This window comes from Plecotus auritus, assembly GCF_963455305.1.
Source record: "Plecotus auritus genome assembly, chromosome: 10".
Classification (NCBI taxonomy): Eukaryota; Metazoa; Chordata; class Mammalia; order Chiroptera; family Vespertilionidae; genus Plecotus; species Plecotus auritus.
In genome coordinates, this window is record NC_137785.1 from 27487200 (window position 1) to 27509046 (window position 21847).

General features: G+C 54.1%; 1 protein-coding gene across 2 annotated transcripts in view; it reads right to left on the minus strand.

The window, feature by feature from the left end:
• Window positions 1-21847, minus strand: part of GALNS (galactosamine (N-acetyl)-6-sulfatase) — a 32937-nt gene that overhangs the window by 8194 nt on the left and 2896 nt on the right. For both annotated transcript variants that reach the window (XM_080643407.1, XM_080643408.1), the window contains exons 2-11: window positions 16480-16603; window positions 15655-15729; window positions 14793-14895; window positions 11579-11722; window positions 8268-8334; window positions 8059-8186; window positions 7323-7462; window positions 4819-4922; window positions 1520-1656; window positions 710-812 (exon numbers count right to left, since the gene is read on the minus strand). In XM_080643407.1, coding sequence (XP_080499533.1) covers window positions 710-812; window positions 1520-1656; window positions 4819-4922; window positions 7323-7462; window positions 8059-8186; window positions 8268-8334; window positions 11579-11722; window positions 14793-14895; window positions 15655-15729; window positions 16480-16603 — 1125 coding nt within the window. The remainder of the gene's footprint in view (window positions 1-709; window positions 813-1519; window positions 1657-4818; window positions 4923-7322; window positions 7463-8058; window positions 8187-8267; window positions 8335-11578; window positions 11723-14792; window positions 14896-15654; window positions 15730-16479; window positions 16604-21847) is intronic.

A 21847-nucleotide genomic window follows, 5' to 3' on the forward strand; every position in this document is an offset into this window, starting at 1 on the left:
CACCCAGCCCAGGACCAGACCCGGGATCCACTAAATCTGCAATTTGCATCCCAAGTGCTGCGGAGTGTTCCAGTACTTAGATTTTTCATTAACTTAAATTGCTTTTCCTCCCAATTAAGGCACATTAACAGGCTTTTCTTGTGTCTAAAGACCTAGACATTGGAGGGGGGGCTGTGTGTAGGAGGGGCAGCAGAGAGGACTCAGGAGGAGGGAAAGGCAGGCAGCACAGGCAGCAGGAATCCAAGACCATGTGCTGAGAACTCAGACCCAGCATGTATGTGGCATTTGATCCACAAGCCCTTGGGGCAGACACCATGATGCAGACAGTATGACAGCCTTTCAGAGGCCACAGAACACTGACCAGGCCTTGGAGGGGGACAAGCAAGAGGGGGTCAGGGGAAGGCACCCTGGGTTCACCTGGGCCCTGATGTGTCTGCTGAGTCTGAGCCTGGCCTGAGGCCTCCTTTCCCCAGGCATTGGGCAGCCTAAGAGAGGGTGGGGTGCCCAGGACCCTAAGGGGCTATCCTTGTAGTATACCATGGCACCCCAAATCCTTCTTACCATAGTTAAACACAGAAGGCAGGAAGCACGAGATCATGTGGCCATCACCACTGCACGGAAGCCTCCTGCCGGCCTCTTCTGTCCAGGTGTGTCCCCCTCAAGGACAGGGTATGGGGGGTGCAGAGCCCACAGCCCTGAGCGCCCTTACCTGTCTGAACTCCTCCCAGGAATTGGTCCAGGTCCAGAAGTGGGCCTTGTACTGGCCCAGGGTGACAGCCATCAGTGTGTTGCCACGGTAATAGAATATTGGCCTGTTAGGGAAGAAGGGGAAGGGTCCGGTGATGTGAGAGACTTGCGGGCGCATGGTTAGGGCTGAGACTTGACAGAAACGACCAAGCTGAAATCCCATGAGTACAAGCTGCAGAGGTCCCTGAGGCCGCAGCGTGAGGCCTTGGCTTCTGTCATTCTTGGCTTTGGGAGGCCGGGCGCAGAATGAAGCAGCAGCAGGTGGCGGGCAAGTGCTCTGGTCCCCTGAGGGCCAACAGCTCAGTGAGGCTGCAGCCTCCGGCACCCTCCCTCCCCACGGTAAGCAGGCTCTTGCACCAGGTTTCAAGAGAGAAAAAATAAGCGATATTAAATACAAAAAAAGGACACGAGCCTGTCTACCCCTGCCCTAAATCCAACATGGGTAGCTGGTCTCAGGCTGAAGAGATACTGAATCTGGACACGAGGCATTCTGGTGCAGAGGTGGGAAGTGGAATATAGCCAGTCCACAGAGGTTTGGGGTAGCTGGTGACTCCGGCAGAGGGATGTTCCCTCCTTGCTCCAAGATCAAGGCAGAAGTGAAGAACCCCACAGGGAGGATGGAGTTCATGCCAGAATGTCCCAGAGGTCTTGCCACCCTCTGCCCCAAACCAGCTGGGCAAGGAAACCTGCTTTGTCAGCTAGCTCTGGCTCCATCACTTGGTTAGTTGGTGCTGGGAGACTGGGCAGGGGTGAGCACCCAGCTAGAACAAACCTCTCCATCAGCTGGCCCTGCAGCATGGCGGGGAGGAGGTCAAGGCCATCGATCACCCTGTCACTGGGTGGCTCCAGGCCTGCGAGGGACAGGCTGGTGGTAAAGAGGTCCATGATGCTGCCCAGCTGGTGGCTCACCTGAAATGGACATGGGTGGACACTTACTCAGGACACCTTGCCATGACCAGACGATGACCAGGGGCCAGGTCCCTGGGTGTGTGTCCTGTGCTGTCCAGCTGGGTCTACAGAGACATGTGCGCTCACATAATTGCACACTCAACCACATCCTTTACAACGTGTCCACACACAGGAACATGATGTTCATGTGTTCAGGCATGCCCGCCCCTATCCACTTCACCCGGCCTGGTCCCATCCCACCTGACCCGACTCTCCGAGAGCTCCTCACATCCATGAGTGTCTGGGTGAGTGTGGCCGTCACACAACTCTCCCACCTCAGGGAGAGTGTCCTTGGGGAGATCAGGGGCTAAGTGGGGATCAAACCGGTTGTCTGACCCCAGAGCAGGCAGGACCCTGTCCCATCCCCAGTACCTGCGAATGGGAACCAGACAGAAGGGAGAAGATGCTGCCTGCCCAGGGAGCCAACAGCAGGGTCCTCCCCTCAGGAGGCCTGCCCTCTCTGCACCCGACTGCCACATCATTTTAACACTGACACTGTGTGTTCCCAATTCTGGTACAAGTGCAGGTAGAAAAAAGACCCTCGAAGCCCAGAGCCACGTGGAGAGCAAGAGGGAGGGGAGAGAGCACAGGAGGGGAGAGCAGATGGACGGGGGAGGGGGTGAGGACTGCGGCCAGAAATTCCGGAGCCCCCAAAGCTCCCTGACCACGGGTCCCCAGGAGCTGTCTCTGTGGATAGGCCTAAGGAGCAGACCGCTCTGGGCAAGGGCTGCCCACTGGTGTCGGACGCACATCTGTTTCCCACACATGGCTCCATCTTGTCTGGAGCCCACCTAGTTCTTTCAGCCCTGAACTTTGGATCTGGGCAAGAGCCAGGTCAGTGGGGAGAACCCGAGAGACTGTTTGCAGATCTGGCAAGGCAGGCACCCCCTCATTCCCACCGCCTGCCAAGACCTCCAGCACTGCCCAACTTAGCACTTCCCATACCCCGGGCCACCCTTGTCTCCATTCCTCTACAAAAGGAGAAACGGAACCAAGCACACCCATGGCAGCCACTGGTATCATCTGTTCTGCAGCCTGGGGTGGGAGGTGGGGCATGAAGGTCAAGGTTTGGTTCAAAAATTCTGTGAAGCGGAGGGGAGGAGAAACATTCCAATGGCTCCCCTCCCTTCTCGCTTTTTTCTTTTTTTTTTAGGAGAAGAAAGAAAGAAAGAAATCCAGATACTTTAACCCTCTGGAAAAAATAAATAAGGAGGAGAGATTGCGGGGCTGGGTGGGGGTGGTGTGGGAAGGAGTGGATATCTGAAGTCCTCATATCAGCACGGAACAGCTGGGGACACTCATGGAGGATGCTCTTTTTGAAAAATAGACACTTTCAACGTGCACGTAACGCCTTTAAGAAAATGCAATTTGTCTGCCATTGGCCCGTGGCAGAAAGTCACCGAGGCTGTTATCAGCACTTTCAAGACTTAACTCGGAATCAAAGGCTACAATTAATAAAGTCACCCTGCCAGGCGTGAAGGGGAGAGCTAAATATTTGAAGCTGGTTGGACAGATGGCAGGATGTTTTAAAGTAAAATCCTCTCATAGTTATCACAGGGTGCAGGCCTGACAGCCCCGTCTAATTCAATTTCAGTGTGTGCCATGAAACGCGGTGAGGAAGGGGCTGCGTAGCTGTGTGATGTTCTTCCTCCTCCAGGGAGCAGGGCCCAGAGGGCATGGAGCCCAGCAGGCAAGGGGCAGAGGGTCCCAAAGGCTGGAATTTCCCACAGGCAAGGCGGGTGGGGAAAGGGGTCCCAGAAGAAAGAGACAGTGGGGGGAGGTGTCGGGGGGCACCTCTGACTCTGCCCCAACTCTGCCGCCTGCCAGCTGGGAGGTCCTGACAAGAGACTGCCTCTCACTGGCCTCAGTTGCTGATATGGAGAATGGGGGTGAAGACAATGATGGCAGGCTCTCCAGGTTCTCCCAACTGACCTGGCTCTTGCACCCAGATCCAGAGTTCAGGAGTGGAAGAACTGGGTGGGCTCTGGGCGAGGCCCCGATCTGGACCCTGTGAATATTTTTCCTTACACAGAGAAGGGATATCAGGTTGTCAATCAGCTGAGCTTAAAGCAAGGGCTGATTCTGGCTCCCCATGTGCGCCAGGGTATCACAGGGTCCTAACACTGGGAAAATGGCAGGGGGGCCAGAGTCAGGGTGATACTTGAACGGCCTTTGCTGGCCTGGATGATGGAGGGAGGGACCAAGGGCCAAGAAGCCTGAAAAAACAAGGAAACTGGTTCTCTCCTGGAGCCCCCAGGGGGAACCAGCCCTGCGACACCTGATCTTAGCCCCGGTGCTGGACTGCCAACCTCCAGATTACGGGGAGAGCGAAGGTGCAGGTGCGGTTCCAGCCCTTTATTGTGGTGATTGTTTCGGCAGCCACAGGACTTAGGCCCCTGAAGGTACTGCTGTGAGGGCTGAGCTGACACCAGCACTGAGAACAGTGTTCTCTGAAGAAGCTAATTAGAAGGGAAAAAAGGCCAGTTGAGCCAGTGACTCACATGCCTACAAACAGTAGTCTCGGCCCCTCGAGGTGTCTCAACCAAGGTGCCCAGATGAGGGGGGCTCTGAGAGTGAGGGCTCTGAGGAACAAGACACACACCTCGTCCAGCAAGAGGACTGGGCCACCCAGCCTTGTGGTTTGCACCTATGCACTGCAGACAGATACCAACCACACGGTCAAGCTGCTGCCGTCTGTGGGAACGTGTCCACAGAAGAGTGGCCTGGGAAATGCACTTTGGGAAAAAGGTTCTATGGCTAAACAAGATTTTAAAAACTCGGCTTGCTCTATGCCCCTTCCAGAAGTTCACTGTCCACATTGCACACCAAAGGCTCTGGCAAGTCCTGAAGGAAGAAACAGGTTCCACGCAGTGGCACCCAGGACTGCCACATTTATTAACCGCTGATGCCTCCTCCTCCCTTGACAGCTACTAACACCCCATGCCACGTCCATGGAGGACCTTTCCAGTCCACCCCACACATCCCTCACTCACCAGCGGCCTCCCTCAGGAGGGGCCCCGTTTGGAGGAGAGCAGTGAATGGAGGGAACAGGTCCCTAGGGGGCAGAGTCTCCACACCCCAGAATGACTGCAGGCCTGGCCACGTGGCCAACCTCTGACTCACCTGGCCTGCAGGGATGCGCCCGGGCCACCACACAATCGCAGGCTCCCTCATCCCACCTTCAAATGTGGTCTGCTTTCCGCACAGAAAGGGGCCATTACTGCCTCCTGGGGAGGGAGAGTTGTTGCCCATCAGCTGTCTCTTCTGAGTCCCCCTGGCAACACACGCCTTACTGGGGCCCTTGCCAGCTCCTGGCCCACCCATCAATTCAAAGTAACACTGCTGGTACACTGAGGCACCGAGACCATCATGGAGGCAAAGGACCAGCACAAGGTTGGGATGCCTCGAGATGGCTCTGACCCGGGCAACCATCCTGGATGAGGTTGTAACACGGTGCCCATTTTTTTGGTCCTAAAATGAAGAGCAACTACTCAGAAACAGAGAACATGATCACTCTGTTAGCACAAGACACAGACACTCTTCAAGCAGAGCCATGGAGCATATCCCAACAGCAGGTCACTGGGACTGTCCGCTGCGTTTTAGGTAAAACCTTTCTTAAACGTCAGTGTCTAGGAGCGTCCATGCATGTTTGGGAAGTTGGGGAGTCTAGTTAAAATGCATCAGTCCCCGGGTCCCAGGGGTGGGTCCCATCATGGACAGGATGCAGATTCATTTCTGACAAGCCCTGCCGTGAGCAGGTGGTCCCGAAACCATGCTGGGGAAGTGTCAGAGGGCAGACCCCCAGCTCTGGCTGATCCAATGTCCTGCTGGGTGGTGGGTGCACCGATTTTTACCTCCTTGTCATTTGTATCTTTTTAGAGATGCACACAGAGGTTCTGTCCATATGAACTATTCCATAAAGCAGAAACAAAGGCTGCGGTGATTAAGCTCCAGTCCAGGCTGGGAGGTTGGTGGTCCCGGCAAGACTGGGCTGTCAGGGCAGGGCTCTCCTGAGTGTCCCATTCTGGGCCTTTGCTGCGAGACAGGGGTCCACCCCTTCTCCAGGAGGAAGACGAAGCCCCTCCCAACATGAGGCTGGGCCATGGACGGCAGGCACTGCAGGACCCTGACTGCCCTGGACCAGCCAGGCCCGGACTAGGAATTGCTTTCTGTTGCCAACAGGGTTGCTTCTTGGCTTGAGGGGCTATGCTGTTCCTATCACTTGAAATTCCGGAGCCCCCAAAGCTCCCTGACCATGGGGGCCCCAGGGCCTTCAGGTGCAGGCCGGTCCCTGTGGGGTTGACTGCTGTCCGTGGCCTTCCTTCCAGAGCTGCCTGGGTGACTCAGGGCCCTGCTGAGGCCCTAGCATTTTAAAGAAGAACAAGATCAGCCCTGGCTGGTGGCTCAGTTAGTTGGAGTGTCATCCTGCCCTAAAAGGTGGTGGGTTCAATTCCCAGTCAGAGCACATACCCAGGTTGTGGGTTTGATTCCTGGTCGGGGCACAGTGGGAGGCAACCAATGTTTCTCACATTGATGTTTCTGTCTCTATCTCTTCCTTCCTCTTTCTAAAATTTTGTTAAAAAAAAGAAAAGAAAAGAAGATCAAAAGATATGCGACCACTAGGGTGAACCTCTTACAGATAAGGAAACGTGGCCAAGGTACATGCAGCCACCTCACTCTATAAGCTGGAAATCAGCGTGTATTGAAGGACCTGAGGTCACGGCTCTCAGGAGGCCTGCAGGCCCAGCTCAGGGGACTTGGTCCCTTCCTTCCTGGATACCCTACTCATCAGGCCTTAGTGAGGGAGTCTTGGGGGCTTGGGGGGTGGGGGGGCAGGGGCCTTGGCTTGGCTGCCAGGGAGGCTGGGAAGTGTATCTCCTGTATTTTTAGCTCCTGGGGGGATGGACATTGCCACCAACATGAAGGCAGGCTCCCTAAACTCAGAAAAAGGTGCAAATGTGGCTGGTTAGACATGTGACAATGATGTTGTGCCTAAGTTTAGAATAAAAACGCTGATGGAGAACATCAGTGCTTTAGAGGGGAAAGCCCAGAAGTGACCTCATTCAGCTCCTAAAGGTGCAGGAGGCTGAAGAGACATTCCCAGGCCCAGTCAGTGGCAGAGCTAGGACCGAGCGAAGGTCCTGGCTTGGTCTCTGTCCTCCCCACCGAGCTCCTGCTCCTGACCAGATACCTCCTGGGGAGCCAGAAACAACAACAATTCAGAAGCGGGGTGGCGGGCAGTCACTTTCCTACACTGACACCCCTCCCTGGGCCAGGAAAGGCCGAGGCGCTCCAGCCTTTCAGGGGAGGAGGGTGCGTCACAGAATGTGGGTGTTGGTGGGCAGTCCCACCAGGCTCGTGTATGACCAGGCCCAAGCCAACCCCATAGGGCAGCTTTGGGTCTCCTCATATTTGTTCCTACTGGATGGGGCCCCAGGAACAAATCCAGGACATCTCCTTCACTGGATGAGGTTCCCGGGGCAGAATGGACATCCCCCCATGGCGGGGGCCCCCGGGCAGAGCCCCCTTCACACTCTGCCCCAGAGGTGGCTGAGGGGACCTGAGCGAGCCTTAGGGGAACAGTATTCTGGAGTGTAGTCTTGTGTGGGGACACTGTAAATACTTGCCTTCTTTGGGAGCAGAAATGAGGGCAGCACCATTGTCAGATGTGAAGAAAACAAATGTGTTCTCCGCGATCCTCAGGTCCTGAAGCAGGTTCAGGATCTTCCCCACACTGTCATCGATCTCCCGGACAGCGTCGCCATACCTATGGGAAAGATGGAACACTTAGCAGGTGGCCAAGGGCACCGGTGTGATCAAAGACTTCAGGGGTGGACAACGAAACAGACTGTAAATTCACAGAGGAGGAGGAAAGTTCAGGTTCTCAGAGCTAATGTAGGAGTGCCGAGCACACTGCTGCAGCCCTCCTCCCACCAAGCCTGGGCTGATGGATAGCTCCGAGGCACAGATGCGTCAGTCTCTTTCTACAATCGATAACTAAAAACATAATGGCCTGGCCAGCGTGGCTCAGTGGTTGAGCATAGACCTATGAACCAGGAGGTCACAGTTCGATTCCCGGTCAGGGCACATGCCCGGGTTGCAGGCTTAATCCCCAGTGTGGGGTGTGCAGGAGGCAGCTGATCAATGATTCTCTCTCATCATTGATGTTTCTCTCTCTCTCCCTCTCCCTTCCTCTCTGAAATCAATAAAAATATATTAAAACACACACACACACACACACACACACACACACAAACAAAACCCACATAATGGTATTGAGTGCCCTGTCCCTGGCCGTAATCAAGCACAGCTGAACCTTCCAAGTGGGAAGAAAGGCCTATGTCTCTACCACCAGGGACTCACCGCCCTCGCTGACTGGTGCCTAGGAAAGGCTTAGAAGCATAAATAGGCGCGTGTGTGGCGTCGATGGCCCAGTAGAGAAAGAAGGGGTGCTGAGCTGCCTGCTGCTTCTTAATGAAATCCAGGGCTTCCTGAGGAGAAGAACACACCATCTGCCCCTGCCTGAAGGCGGAACTCCCCGCCCCAGAGCCTGCCAGCCCGGCTTCCATTACCTGTAAGTAGATCTGGGTCAGGTTGGCTTCTCCAGTTTTATGATTAATTGGAAACTCTTCATAAAATCTGATGAACAGATCCAGAGAGAAATTAAATACCAGGTAAAGAAAGCCTCTTCTCCATGATTTCTACAGGCAAAGTCATGAGCCTCATTTAAAAGAACAACAGAAATGCTCAATTTATGAACAAATGAAATTGGAAGCTCACACTGCTCCTGAGGTCATTGTCTCCTCAAAGACAGAGTGGGGCTAAGACTGGATGCCATGGTCACCATTTAGGAGAAGGATGGGAAGCATTGTGTAAGGGCAGAGAGGGCAGCGAGAGAGACGAAGGCAAGAGGCAGATCCTAGTTACTTAGGGCTGGGGTGACCACTGATGAGTGTGAGTTTTCTTTCTGAGGCAACAGAAATCTTCTGAAACTGGTGATGGCTGCAAATGCTGTGAATGTACTAGAAAGCACTGAACTGCATATCTATCTATACTAATAAAAGGGCAATATGCAAATTGGTCACGACGCCTTCACAGTAACAACCAAACAGCAGGCTGCGTGGGGCGACCAGGCCGGCAGGGGGGTTAGCAAGGGATGATCAGACGACTGACCAGCAGGCCGCGTGGGGCGACCAGGCTGGCAGGGGGGCAGTTGGGGGTGACCAGGCCGTCGGGAGGGGCAGTTGGGGGAGAGCAGGCTGGCAGGGAGGGCAGTGAGGGGAAACCAGGCCGGTGGGGGCGGCAGTGAGGGGCGACCAGGCCGGTGGGGGGGCAGTTAGGGGCAACCAAGCCAGCAGAGGGGGGCAGTGAGGGGCGACCAGGATAGCAGTGGGGCAGTTGAGGGTGACCAGGTGGGCGGGGGTGGGGCAGTTGGGGGCAACCAGGCCGGTGGAAGGGGAAGTTGTGGGCAACCAGGCTGGCAGGCGGGGGTGGAGGGGCAGTTGGAGGTGATCAGACTGGCAGGCAGAGGCGATTAGGGGTGATCAGGCTGGCGGGGGGGCAGTTAAGGGCAATCAGGCAGACAGGCAGGTGAGCAGTTAGGAGCCAGCGGTCCCGGATTGTGAGAGGGATGTCCAACAGCCGGGATCGGGCTGAAACCGGCAGTTGGACATCCCCCGAGGGGTCCCGGATTGGAGAGGGTCCGGGCTGGGCTGAGGGGGATCCCCCCCCCCCCCGCACGAATTTTGTATACCGGGCCTCTAATATATATATAAAGAGGTAATACGCAAATTAGCCGGGATGCCTTAAGGCATCACGACTAGCTCAGGAGGAGCTGTGTGTACAGGTGGGTGGGAGGGGACTGCATGCCACCCACAGCCCCAGTGGCTGTGGGGAGGCTGGGGCTGGGGGCAGGCTGAAGCGGACACACACCAGGGGTGGGAGCATGCTCTGAGTGGCTGTGGCGCGGCTCGGAGCACACCCCCACCCCAGCGGACACACACCAGGGGGGCCTCTGCGCGTGAACTGCAGAGGAAACACCTTTTCTGATGGCTTATTGGCTAAGCTCCCTGTATGCCACCAATTGTAGTGTTCTTGGTAACTTGGGTAATAGGAATCCAAGAAGGTGATCTAGGGTTTTTCCACCTCACTCCTGGAGGAAAAAACGAAGGTCTGCTGCTGGAGGAGCTAAGAAATGTCATATCCTGACCTAGCCTGTTTGGTTCAGTGGATAGAGCCTCGGCCTGCAGACCACAGGGTCTGGGTTCAATTCTGATCAAGGGCATGTACCTAGGTTGCAGGCTCCGCTCTGGCTGGGCCCAGGTCAGGGCTCATGCAGGAGGCAACCAATTGAAGTGTCCCTCTCACATTGATGTTTCTCTCTGTCTTTCCCTCTCTCTTTCCCGCTCTCTAAAAATCAATGGAAACATATCCTCAGGTGAGGATAAAAAACAAAAAAAGAAAGAAAGAAAGAAATGTCATATCCTATGAAAGACACATCTTGAAAATGCCTAAAGAAATTTGTCATTTTTTCATGGTGAAGGGACTGGAGTCTGTGTTGATGAAAACACCTTGGCGGCTGCAGCGGCTGGCAGTGGCAGCAGCAGCGGGGTGATGGGGGTGGTGCCTTCCCCTGATCAGCCTGGTCACCTCCCTAAACCATCAGTAGGACATCCCCTGAGGGCTCCCGGACTGTGAGAGGGGGCAGGCTGGGCTGAGGGACCCCCCACCCCAGTGCACGAATTTCATGCACTGGGCCTCCAGTTTAAATAAATGGGTAAACTGTCTTGTGTGTGAATTCTCTTAATAAAGCTACTATTAAAAAAGGCAAGGAAGCCCTAGCCGGTTTGGCTCAGTGGATAGAGCATCAACCTGTGGACTGAAGGGTCCTGGGTTCAATTCTGGTCAAGGGCACATGCCTGGGTTGTGGGCTCAATCCCCAGTAGGGGATGTGCAGGAGGCAGCCAATCAATGATTCTCTCTCATCATTGATGTTTCTCTCTCTCTCTCCTTCTCCCTCTCTGAAATAAATTAAAAAACAAACAAACCAAAAAACAAAAGGCAAGGAGGTGGCCCAGCTTCTTGGTCCACTGATATATAATGAGGACCAACCAAAAATCCTATATAATACGAGAGGAATATGCTAATTACCCGTTACACCTTGAGGCATAACGACCAACTGCATAACGACCAGATCATGGAGCTACAGGAGGGCGGGGCAGTGGGCGGAGAGTTACAGGAGGGTGGCAGAGAGCTACTGGCACACGGATTCGTGGGCAGGGCTACTAGTTAATAATAAAAAAGGAAGAAAGAAAAATTAAGCCAAAAAAACTCAAGAAAGACCAGGGCCCCACCCGGCGTGACCGCTCTGTAGGTACCCCACTGCCAGGACAGGATCAGGGCAATCCTAGGGCCACCTGCCCTTTAGATAGCGATTTGCTCTTGGCAGGTTCCTAAGTAGGGTTCACCCCATCAGATCCTCTGTGATGATCCCCATTTCCTCAACATCTAGCGTGCAGCCAACATGCCAACTTGGCCTCTGGAGCTGGAACCCAGGACCTGCCACAGGGCTGCATGGACCTGAGCCCGGAAACCACGTGAATGGATACCATGTGAACACACCTTGTTCTGGAGAGCATCTTTGGCTCTCATCATATTTTCTAAAAAGGTGAGAGGCCCCCTAGGTGTGGCTCAAGCAGTAGCCCAGGCCATGAGTCCTATACCGCTCTGGGCAGGACAACCAGCTGCCAAAGCAGGGCCCAGCACACCAGGACTCCAGTGCTGGTGGGCAGGTGTTTCCAGAAACCCCGTCCAGCTCCTGGGCAGCCCCAGAGGGCAAGGGCTGGGTTCGGCATCTAAGGGCGAGAAGGGAAGGGACCATTACCTGCCGACCATCTCCCAGTCCCGGTACACAGGGATGTTGGGCCTGGCCCTGTTGTCATAAGGTCCAAAGTGACAGTTGGGGGATCCAAACCACTCATCAAATCCATGCTTCAGGGGGTGGAACCGAGGCCTGTGGCCCAGATGCCTGGAAACAGGAAGCCAGGACACTTCAGGAGGTCCCACATGGGGCACCCCGAAGTCCCAAGCAGCAACAGCCCATTACCCTCACAGAACATTGAATGAAAGAAATGTCCCTCCAGCACCCAAAGTATGCTAAGCCTGGGCACAGAAAGACCTCACCCCCAAGGAGACTGCAGGACTGCCTGCCCTCCCCCAGCGACACTGCCAGGCTATAGCTAAGGGCCACAGACTGAGACAGTGCCAGGACCGGCTAGTGCTGCTCACCAACTTAGTGCCCTGGCCAGAAATGGGGATGGGTATGACTAGAAGAGAACACAGCAATTTGCCTGCAGTGACAACTGTCAAGCTGTTCGGAATCCCAGGTGCTCTGCTTGGAGTAGAGTGGCCGTCTGCAAGCTCCTGCCACACTGTGGGTGTCATGCAAAGCCAGGCTGTGCCCTGCTTCCCTGTCCCCAAATGCCCCTTCCCCTTGGGGGCACTTAATGCTGGGTCCTCTTGCCAATGGGAGGGGCTGACACACTCCCATTTGAATCAGGTTCCAGTGGTCCTGGAGCACAGCCCCACGTGTTCCTTGGAATTCAGGGCTAATAGAGGGAGTTCTGGGTTCCGGCCCCTGTGGAGCAGACCCACTCCACCCTGGAAAGCGGACGGGTTTCCTAGGTTTTTGTTTGCAGGCAGCCTCTCGCAGCGACGTGTTTTTGGAAAGCTGTGTCCCTGGAGTGGAGGGTCCTGTTCCTCTGCTGCACTTGGGCAGGCCCCATCCTGACTGCCCAGAGGCCATGCGAACTCCAAGTTACTGTGAGCTCATAGCACCGCCCAGTCACTCGGTCAGAGGACACGATGTGTGGCAGCGAGGGAGGCCTGGGCAGATGCAGGCCAGAATGGAGCCAGCCAGCACCTGAGCGACGGTAATGCATATCTTGGGGCCTCGGTTCCCCACTGCTGGTTGTAAAATGCTCTGCCTCCAGACAGCTGCCTGGCACCCACCTTGGGCCTCTCCAGCCTCTCTGCCAGGTGCGTGTCAGCTCTGCCATGACGTCTGTGCTTTGTACTTCCTGTTGTGACCTGTGTCTTCTCTGGGCCGCTGCGATATGCCCCATCATTTCTCAATACCTCACTCCAACACTGGCTGTGTGTGACTCTCTTGTGTACCCACATCCATTAGCTCAAATGGCCTTTGCTTAACAGAATCACCAGTCAACATCCTCCTCATGTTGAAGTATCAATTCAAAGTGCTTATTCCAAAACAGCAGTGGGGCCAGCCCTACCCAAAGGTGAGCTGGATCGGCATCATATCTCAGCCCCTCTCACAGGAGTCCAGGTTCCTTGGTCGGGCTGGGGGAATCCAAGTCTGTGGTGCTGGGGCCCTGAGGCAGGACATCAGAGCAGCCACAACCAGGCCAGCCAACATCTCCCCACTACAGCCCTGTGACAGGACCCCCACTGGGTCGAGGAGAGGCCGAGCCCTTTACCCCAGGCCTCCCAGAGCTAGTTCTTGCTCTGCCACAGCCACCCTAACCCTGGCTCATCCACCAGCACCGTGTCCACCTCCTCGAGTTCCGCCAGAGCTGCTTCTCTGGGCCCTGTCAGACTCCTCCTTCTGCATTCATCTTTTTCCTCACAGAGATACACTCCCATTCCAGTTCTGGCTGCCCCGAGGAAATGGCTATGAATGGGAGGCTGCTGGACCCAAGGCAGCGTTGCCAGGCTGGGCACAGAGTCCCGGTCATCAGGGGCACTTACTTCCGCCAGTGCAGCCCCGACACGGTTCTGGCAGGCCTCACAGCCGGCCTCTGCCAGTCTCCCTGGGCCTTCCCAGCAATGCTTTGCACCGTGCAGGCAACAAGGGCTCCCTCAGCCCAATGCACCCCCACCAGCTCTATTCTGCAGCCACTACCTCCTCTGAGCTCATCTGTTTGGCAGGCAGCTCCCAACTTGTCTCAGGAGGGAGAAAGCATTCATTAGCCTCCAGATCACTAGGATTTTCTGACAATTACTCTCCCAGTTTCTGTGGATCTCCCATCACTGTGACTGTCAACATGCAAAGAGCAGCAGTTCCAAAGGGGCACCAACAAGGCACTCATCCTTGAGAAAGCACTGATGGTGAGTACCAGAGGCATTAGGACACAGGGTCCACAGTGTGTTAGAGAGAAAATTAGGGATGGAAAATCATGGAAGGCTTCGTGTAGGAAGCAGGTTTGCTCTTCTCCAAAGGCCCCAACACCCAGAAAAGGAAAGAGGATGCCTGACCTTTACACCAACCCACTTAGGCAGCCTCAGGGAGTAAGAGACAGAAATCGCTTAACATGCTTAAAACAGCATAAACAGCATGCGTAGTAACGTGAGCTTCTACAATCATGATCATTTGATCCCAATGACTCCACACTGCATGACTACATGACTATTCTCTACCTCCTGGTTGCTTCTCCTTCTTCCTTTTTCTGCTTCTCCATGTTTCTTATTCTAGGGTGTTTTTAAAAATATTATAGAATATTTCTGAACAACATAGGAACACCTCTGTAACCACCAATCTTGACATGGCTTCTGTGTATCCTTACTTATAGGACTTCTGTTCAGCTAGACTTCAGGTGGTTCTTGGTGATGGTTGTTCTGTAGCCTAGTTTTAATTTGATATGGTTGTCGGAGGAGGTGAGCACCGCGTTTGCCTACTCTGCCATCTTGACAACTAGTTGCTTCTTCATTTCACCACCAGACGGAGCCCTTGTGCTTGCTGACAAAGTGTGTTATCCATGACAGCACTGCATGTGCAATAATGTGGCTCCTTCGGTGACACTGCGGCAACAGGCAGCACCAGGAGAGGAACAGGGAGAAGGGGCAGGTGGCTGGCATGTGCAATATGCAAAGAGAATGATGGGCTCACAGCCAATACCCCAGCCTAGAAGACGGGAAGTCCCAGCAGCACGGCCATCCCAGCTTTTGAAGGAATGCTTCAGACATCTACACGGACCTGGAAGTCAAAGACTCTACTTCTCACCCAAGAAGGTTTCCCTGTTTGGAAATTGTAGCAGTGACCGTGCGTAGATGTGCCCAGTCAGGCAGCTGTCAGGACTCACCACTTGCCCACGATTTTGCTGATGTAGCCGGCCCCCTTCAGCAGCTCGGGCAGGAGGAGCTCTGTGTCCGGGATGCCACCCACGATCTCCTGAGGCGTGTAGGCTGGAAGAGCACCACAGCGTGTGAGCCACTCACACACACCGATGTGCTGCCAAAGACCATGGATCTGAAAACTGGCCCTTCAGTGTCAATGGGAAAAGCCTTGGTGAGGAGCTGGCCCTACCACATAGTACTTTCGGGGTCTTCCGAGCACTTCCCCAAAGTAAGCACAGTACTGGGTGGGGATGGACCTACAGAGGAGTTGGGACCATCAGGCAGAGCCCCAGGCCCCTGCCCCCGCTGCTGGTTTGCCTAGGGGTCTCCAGAACATGTCATCTGATAGCATGAGGGCCCCACTCACACCAGGCTCTCCTGTGCTTTCTATATTATGTTTCTCCAAGGGCTGTTCCCTGCTGACCTCATAGTGCCTGGCTTCCTCAGGCAGTGCTCCTTGAGGGGGTGGGGTGGAGGCGTGCACAACTCACCAGACTGTGCAGGGCAGCCTTGGGACAGAACACGGCAGGGAAGGAGCAGTGAGCAGTGACCGGAGCTCTGCCCTGAATCCCTGAGACCTCGCATTAACCTCACCTTCCTTTCTACTTGCCTAAAATACATCGTTGTGTTTTTTTTTTTTTTTATGAAAGTGCTACAATCTGTTTTAAAATGGCATGTTGTAATCCAAACAAAGCCCCTGACCTTGGGTAATGAGTGCTGTCCTGGAGAGGGAAGGTCATATGTGAGAATGGGTGACACAGGCCCCTCCCTTGTCCCCTCTAGTCCTCGGCCTCCCAGACCTTCGGCGCAGCCCAAATGCACACGCACCGTTCCTGGCCTGCGCATTGGTGGTGTAGAAGCCATTGCGGATGGGCAGACGTCCAGTGAGCAGGGCCGCTCTGGCTGCATGGAGGCAAAACAAACAGAAACATGATGAGAATGCTCATGCATCAGGCCTGTGGCCAGCTCTGCGGAGCTTCTAAGTCCCCACCAGCCTCCAGAGCTGGGTGGGCAGACCACCCCTGTACTGACGGGCTCAGAGGCCAGTCGCAGGGGAGTTCTGGCCAGGCCCTACAGCTCAGCGTCTCCAGCCCTGCAATCACTCTGCCCGGCTCCCATGACACTGAGATGCGGGTCCCAATGGCCCCTCATGTGCTCCCCACCCAGCATTACTTTTCTTCTTAAGGTCAGTATTCATGTAGAAGCCCCTCAGCAGCAGTGATTCTCCTGGACAGGAGGAATAGGCTGCCCCACCCCTGCACCCCACCCCCATTCCCAGGTGGAGAACCACTTCCCAGCCAAGCACTTCTGAACAAGCCTCAGCACTCAGCACCTGGAATTAGCACCACCCCATGCAGCGACTTTGGCCTCACCGATCCTTAGAGGGGACAAGCCCTCAGTGGCCTACGGCCCCATGCCCCACACAAGGAGCCTGGGACCCAATGTGCCAGGAAACCAAAAGAAAGGCCCACGCACCTGCCAGACCCCTTGGCCCTCAAGGAAATGTGGTGAAGCCACTGCCTTCGTCAGGGCAGCCTGCTCCTCATGCCAGACCCCTCCCCCCACTGGCCCCATGCTGCACTGTGCCCACCTCCCCTGCTGTGCCCACCTCCCCTGCCTACTCCCTGTGCCCTTGGGCCAGCCCTGACTTACATGGTGAGCACAAGGGGTTGGCCGTGTAGAAGTTTGGGAAAAGCATGCCCTCAGCGGCCATCCGGTCCAAATTCGGGGTCTCTCTGGAAGGCTCTCCATATACTCCCAGGTCACCCCACCCCATCTGCAGGAAAAAGCATGGAGAGGTGGATTGAACTTCCTCCTACCTTTGGACAGGAACTCCCTCACAACCCAACCCCTGGCTTGGGCACAGGGAACATGGGCAGCAGCTGAGCTTTGGGGCTCACCTCCACCCCAGTCTCCACATAGAGAAGAAGCCCTCATAAGTGTGTTGTGCAGACTGAGACTGAACATCAAGTGGAAGGCTCCCCACAAAGCTGGAGTGTGGCCATGTGACCCAGCTGCTCCACACAAAACCACATGCACGTGCATAGCAGCATGGTGCATGATGGCCCAAAGGGAACACCCCAGTGTCCATCAAGTGAGCAATGAATAAACACAACATGGTCTAACTGTCTGGCACTGGGTTAATAGCGGCTCCCAAATTTATGTCCACTCAGAACCTGTGAATGTACCTTATTTGGAAGTGCAGATGTAATTAGCTAAGATGAGGTCATACTGGGCCCTAAGTCCAATGACTGGTGTCCATATAGGAGGAGGAGACACAGACATACAGGGGAGACAACAAAGGTAGAGACTGGAGCAATGCATCTACAAGCGGGAGAGGCAGGAAGGATCTTCCCTCAGAATCTCAGGAGAAACCAGCTCTGCCAATACCTTGATTTCAGACTCTGGCCTCCAGAGCTGGGAAAGAAAAGATTTCTGTTGTTTTAAGGCACCAAATTTGTAGTAATTTGTTATGCTCCAGGAAAAGTAATACGCACACTACGGACTACTACTACAGCCTGGGCAAACTGTGATGAGGTCCCTTCAAGCTGGGTCTCCTTAGATGTCCCCTCAGTATGAGCCACAGGTGTCACTTTCACAGTGGCTAACTGTTCTCTTCTCCTAGACAAGGGGCAGTAGGTGGAAAGAGCTTTAGCTGTGGGACAGGGCCCAGGGGGCCAAGGCGGCTCCAGCCTCCAGCTGTACGCTGCGGGCCTTCCCTCACAGGAATGACACATTACTCCCTCTGAGCACCAAACCTGGAGCGAAATGACCATCTGACCTAGTGATTCCACTCCTGGGTGTCCCCGAAACAGAGTTGAAAACATGTATCTACATGAGAATGTACAGACCATGTCTACAGCCATGCTACTCCCAGTTGCCAAAGGGTATAGACAACCAAGTGCCAGCTGATGATGGATGAACACCCTTGTCCATCCAAACACTGGAATACTCCTCAGCCACAAAAAGGAGTGAAGCACTAACACATGCTACAACATGGGTGAACCTCATGCACGAAATTTGTGTAAGGGGCTTGGCCCTCGCAGCCGCAGCGGCTGCCTCGGCCCTTGAAGCCCTGGCTTCATCCGGAAGGTTGTCCAGCTGTCTGGTCTAATTAGCATATTACGCTTTTATTATTATAGATGCCCAGAGAAAGCAAATCCACAGAGGCAGAAAGCAGAATGAGTTGCCAGCAGCCAAGGGAGGAGAACAGGCAGTGACTGCCAGTGGGGATGGGACCTTTTTGGGGTGATGAGAAGGATTTGAAGCTGACTGTGATGATGACTGCACAATGCTGCGACTCTCCTAGCAATCACTGAATTGTACACTTTAACTGGGTGCACTGCATGTACTGTGAACTATGACTCAACAGAGCAGTTAGAAAGGTGCAGGCACCTGTGTTCTGCTGAGGCCGGGTAAGACCCAGTGGTTCCCTGTTTCTCCAGGGGCCTCTTAAAGCTCTTCTCACTCACTGGACTCTGGTGAGTCAGCCAACAAGAAATCTCAGGCCTGTATGAAAGGACTAGGGCAGCCGTGGGCAAACTATGGCCCGCGGGCCGGATCCGGCTGTTTTATCCGGTTCTCTTGCTCTCCCCTCCGCTCCTTTACTTTGAATTTATATTAGTTCACACAAACACTCCATCCATGCTTTTGTTCCGGCCCTCCGGTCCAGTTTAAGAACCCATTGTGGCCCTCGAGTCAAAAAGTTTGCCCACCCCTGGACTAGGGTCTGAACTTAGAGGAAAGTGCTCGCCTTAGACACAGCAGTGTGCTGACCTGGAAAATCTGGAAGACACTGGATTGATCCTACAGACATTGTATAGAGTTGGGCCAGGTCATCTCATGAAGAGGCTTAGCAACTCTAGGTCATACATGGACAGCTGTCCATGCAGATTTGCCAGGACGGTCCAGTTAGGTCTATTGTCTGACTGTAATTATTAATGCGCCTTCTCTGCATTATAGGTTATACAGCCATCCTTCCCATAAGGGTGAGCCCAGGGGGTGACACTACCTCAGGTGAGATCCTGCCTCCACCTTCTCCCAGGCACAGCTTTAGGCTGGCTGTGACACATGGGGGTCTGACAGCCCACTCAGGGCCTTTGGACCTGCTATCTGCTCTCAAAGGCCTTTATGGCTTTAGGGTTCTGGTTTTGGCACTTTTAGCTTTGGATTTCTTTGGAGATGGTTTATTTTGAAGTCATTGAAATGGCTTTTCCATTTGGTAACAATAGGAGCTGAAATGAAATATGTACCGGAAGAGAGGTATAGCCAACAGAAGAAAGGAAGGTGGGGTGCTCTTGGGTGGAGAAGGGACAACGTGCCTGAGTCCACCAACCCCACAGAAATTTTGGCATGCCCAGGGACACTGCCTATGTGCCCAGGTTGGGGGCTGTGGGAGCAGAAAAGCACCTCAGTAGCATCTGCTGATTTACCAGGAGCCCCAGGGCAGGCTGAGAGGGCACAACTTGCTTGAGGCCTGGCCTGGAGAAGGCTCCCAGGTTGCATGCTTGAGGCTCCTTCCTGCCCCCATCCCCACGCCACCCCAAGTGTGGATTTGTCTTCTCAGGCACAAGTGGGCTGCTGTCCCTCTAGGCAGAGCAAGTCCTGGGTTGGAGGATCAAGAGAGGCAAAGGGGCTGGTCACATGGCATCTTTTGCCTGGCACCCACCAAAGTTCCAGGAGGAAGGCAGGTACTCAATATGTCACGTTTGCATAAACAATGTAGGCGCAAGGAGCCTTCTTATTGGGGAATGATGGGATATTCCCCAAATCTCAGGTTCCAGATGCCAGGCAAGGGCCAACCTGCTTACAGGTAGGCCTTTCTGAGGCCAGCAGTCACTGCCCACTGTTTTAACTGGTCTTCTCAACACCATTCTATTATTACTTGTTAATTAGCTTCCTTAGCTACAAAAATAGGAATATTAACATCCACCTTGTAGTTATTAAGGAATAAGTGAAATCATCTCACAAGCAGTATTTAGTATCTTCTCTCTTATACATGACCATCCATGTTCACAGGGAACGAAAGTCACAGGACATATAGTTCGCTTCATGCTCTCAACCCTTCTTTCACTTAGAATCTCTAGACTTTGGAGCAATGCAAGAATCAGTCACTGCTGGCTACAAGGGATTGTTGTACAGACACACTTGCATTGAAGGACTGTCTTCCCAGGGTCCACTGACTGGCTCCGGAGGCAATCAATCAATGTGTCTCTCTCACACTGAGGTTGGGGGCACCTGCTTGATGGGCCCACCATGGTCACATTGAAGCTGGCCTCTATGCAGCTTGACTTTAAACTTCCTCAGTAGTCAGAGTGGTCCTTCTTAGAACTGTTTTTGCAAATAAGGGACCGAGACACAGAGTGCTAGGTCCTCAGAAGCAGGAGTGGTCTTGGCCCAGTTGGGCTGGAATATCCCAGGAGGGAGCTCTGTCCCCGCTGACCCTGGCCTCATCAGCCTTGGAGACCAGAGCTGAGTCAGGTCCACTGAAGAAACGGTTCTACACGCCTTCTAAACTCACTCAATGCATATCTACCAGGACCTGTCCTGGATCTGAGGACACACTGGGGATAAGGAGCAGATGCTATCCCTACCCTCATCGGGTGTGTTATGCAAAGTGCTGAAGTCCCTGAAAACCTCAGTGTATTGTTTGTGGATTCCAAAGAAATAACCTGGAGGATTGGCTGTAAGAGACATGAGTTTATGAGGACTTACATGTACACTGGTGGCAGCCGACCAGTGAAATTTACTGCTGCACCAGCTGCCACCCATCAAGTTGAATCACTAAGTCCTATCTGGCCTGCAGATGCACTAGGGCAGTGGTCGGCAACTCATTAGTCAACAGAGCTGCGGTCTGCCGACCACTGCACTAGGGGTTGGTCAGCCAGTGCTATTGTTTCACTGTCACCCAAGACTTTCCCAACACAAGGTTTTACAGTGTTGAAAACAGAAAAACATGTCCTAGCTGGTTTCTCAGTGGTTAGAGCATCAGCCTGCGGACCAAAGGGTCACAGGTTTGATTCCTGGTCAGGGGCTCAATCCCCGGCCTGGGTCAGGGTGTATATGGGAAGCAATCAATCAGTGTGTCTCTCTCACATTGAGGTTTCTTCTCTCTCTCTCTTCCCGCTCCCTTCCTCTCTTCCACTCTCTCTGAAAATCAATGGAAAAAATATCCTCGGGCCAGGATTAAAAAAAAAGATAACAGAAAAATGGCATGCAGGGGGAGGAGGAGAGGTACTGCATGAGATCAAAACACTCACTGTTTTCTTGACTGAGGAGCTGGCTAGGCTCCCAAGGTCTCATAGTCGGCTTACTGATGGCCTTCACTATATTTCCCACAGGGTGGGAGCGGGGAGTTAGAGCATGGGAAGGGGCGATGTTCCCATTTACTATATAAGGTGCCACCCTGGATGAAAGGGTCTGCCTGCCTCCTCCATCCTGCTCCCTGACTGGCTCTGGGGCAGGAGTTGAGGGGGGTGTTTGGCCAGAGGCCTCGGCTACCTAGGCAGGCAGACCCCTCCCCAGCCAGTGAGCCTGGCTCAGGGGTACGAACTAGTCTTTATGGTAGTGCGCGCTCTCACTGGGCCTGTGACTATAAAGGCCGGTGAGGGCACAGAGCAAGGGGCTTCTGGATCCCGCTGCCTAAAGTCAAGGCTGCCCCAGGCTGTACAGTCAGGAGAGTTTAGTTTCCTATTTTACATAAGTCAATTTGCATGCATTTTCTGCTATTTCCCACCAAAAAGTCCTGACTTGTCCATGTTTGCTGACCAGGGCAAACGTCTTCCAGACTTCTTTGGTTTCAGCTGCCAGAGAAGCCCAAAGCCACAAGAAGGAAACTGCAGTGGAGAGGCCCAGCACTGGGGCTCCTGGCCACTGTTCCGGTTCCTGCTACCCCACCCGGGGGCACCCAAGCAGGGAGGCTCCCCACGTTAGCCCCTCTCGAGCAAAAATACTCCCAGTGCTGGTCATGCTCCACTACTCAGAACCTCCACGGCCTACATGACACTTCCAACAGAAATAC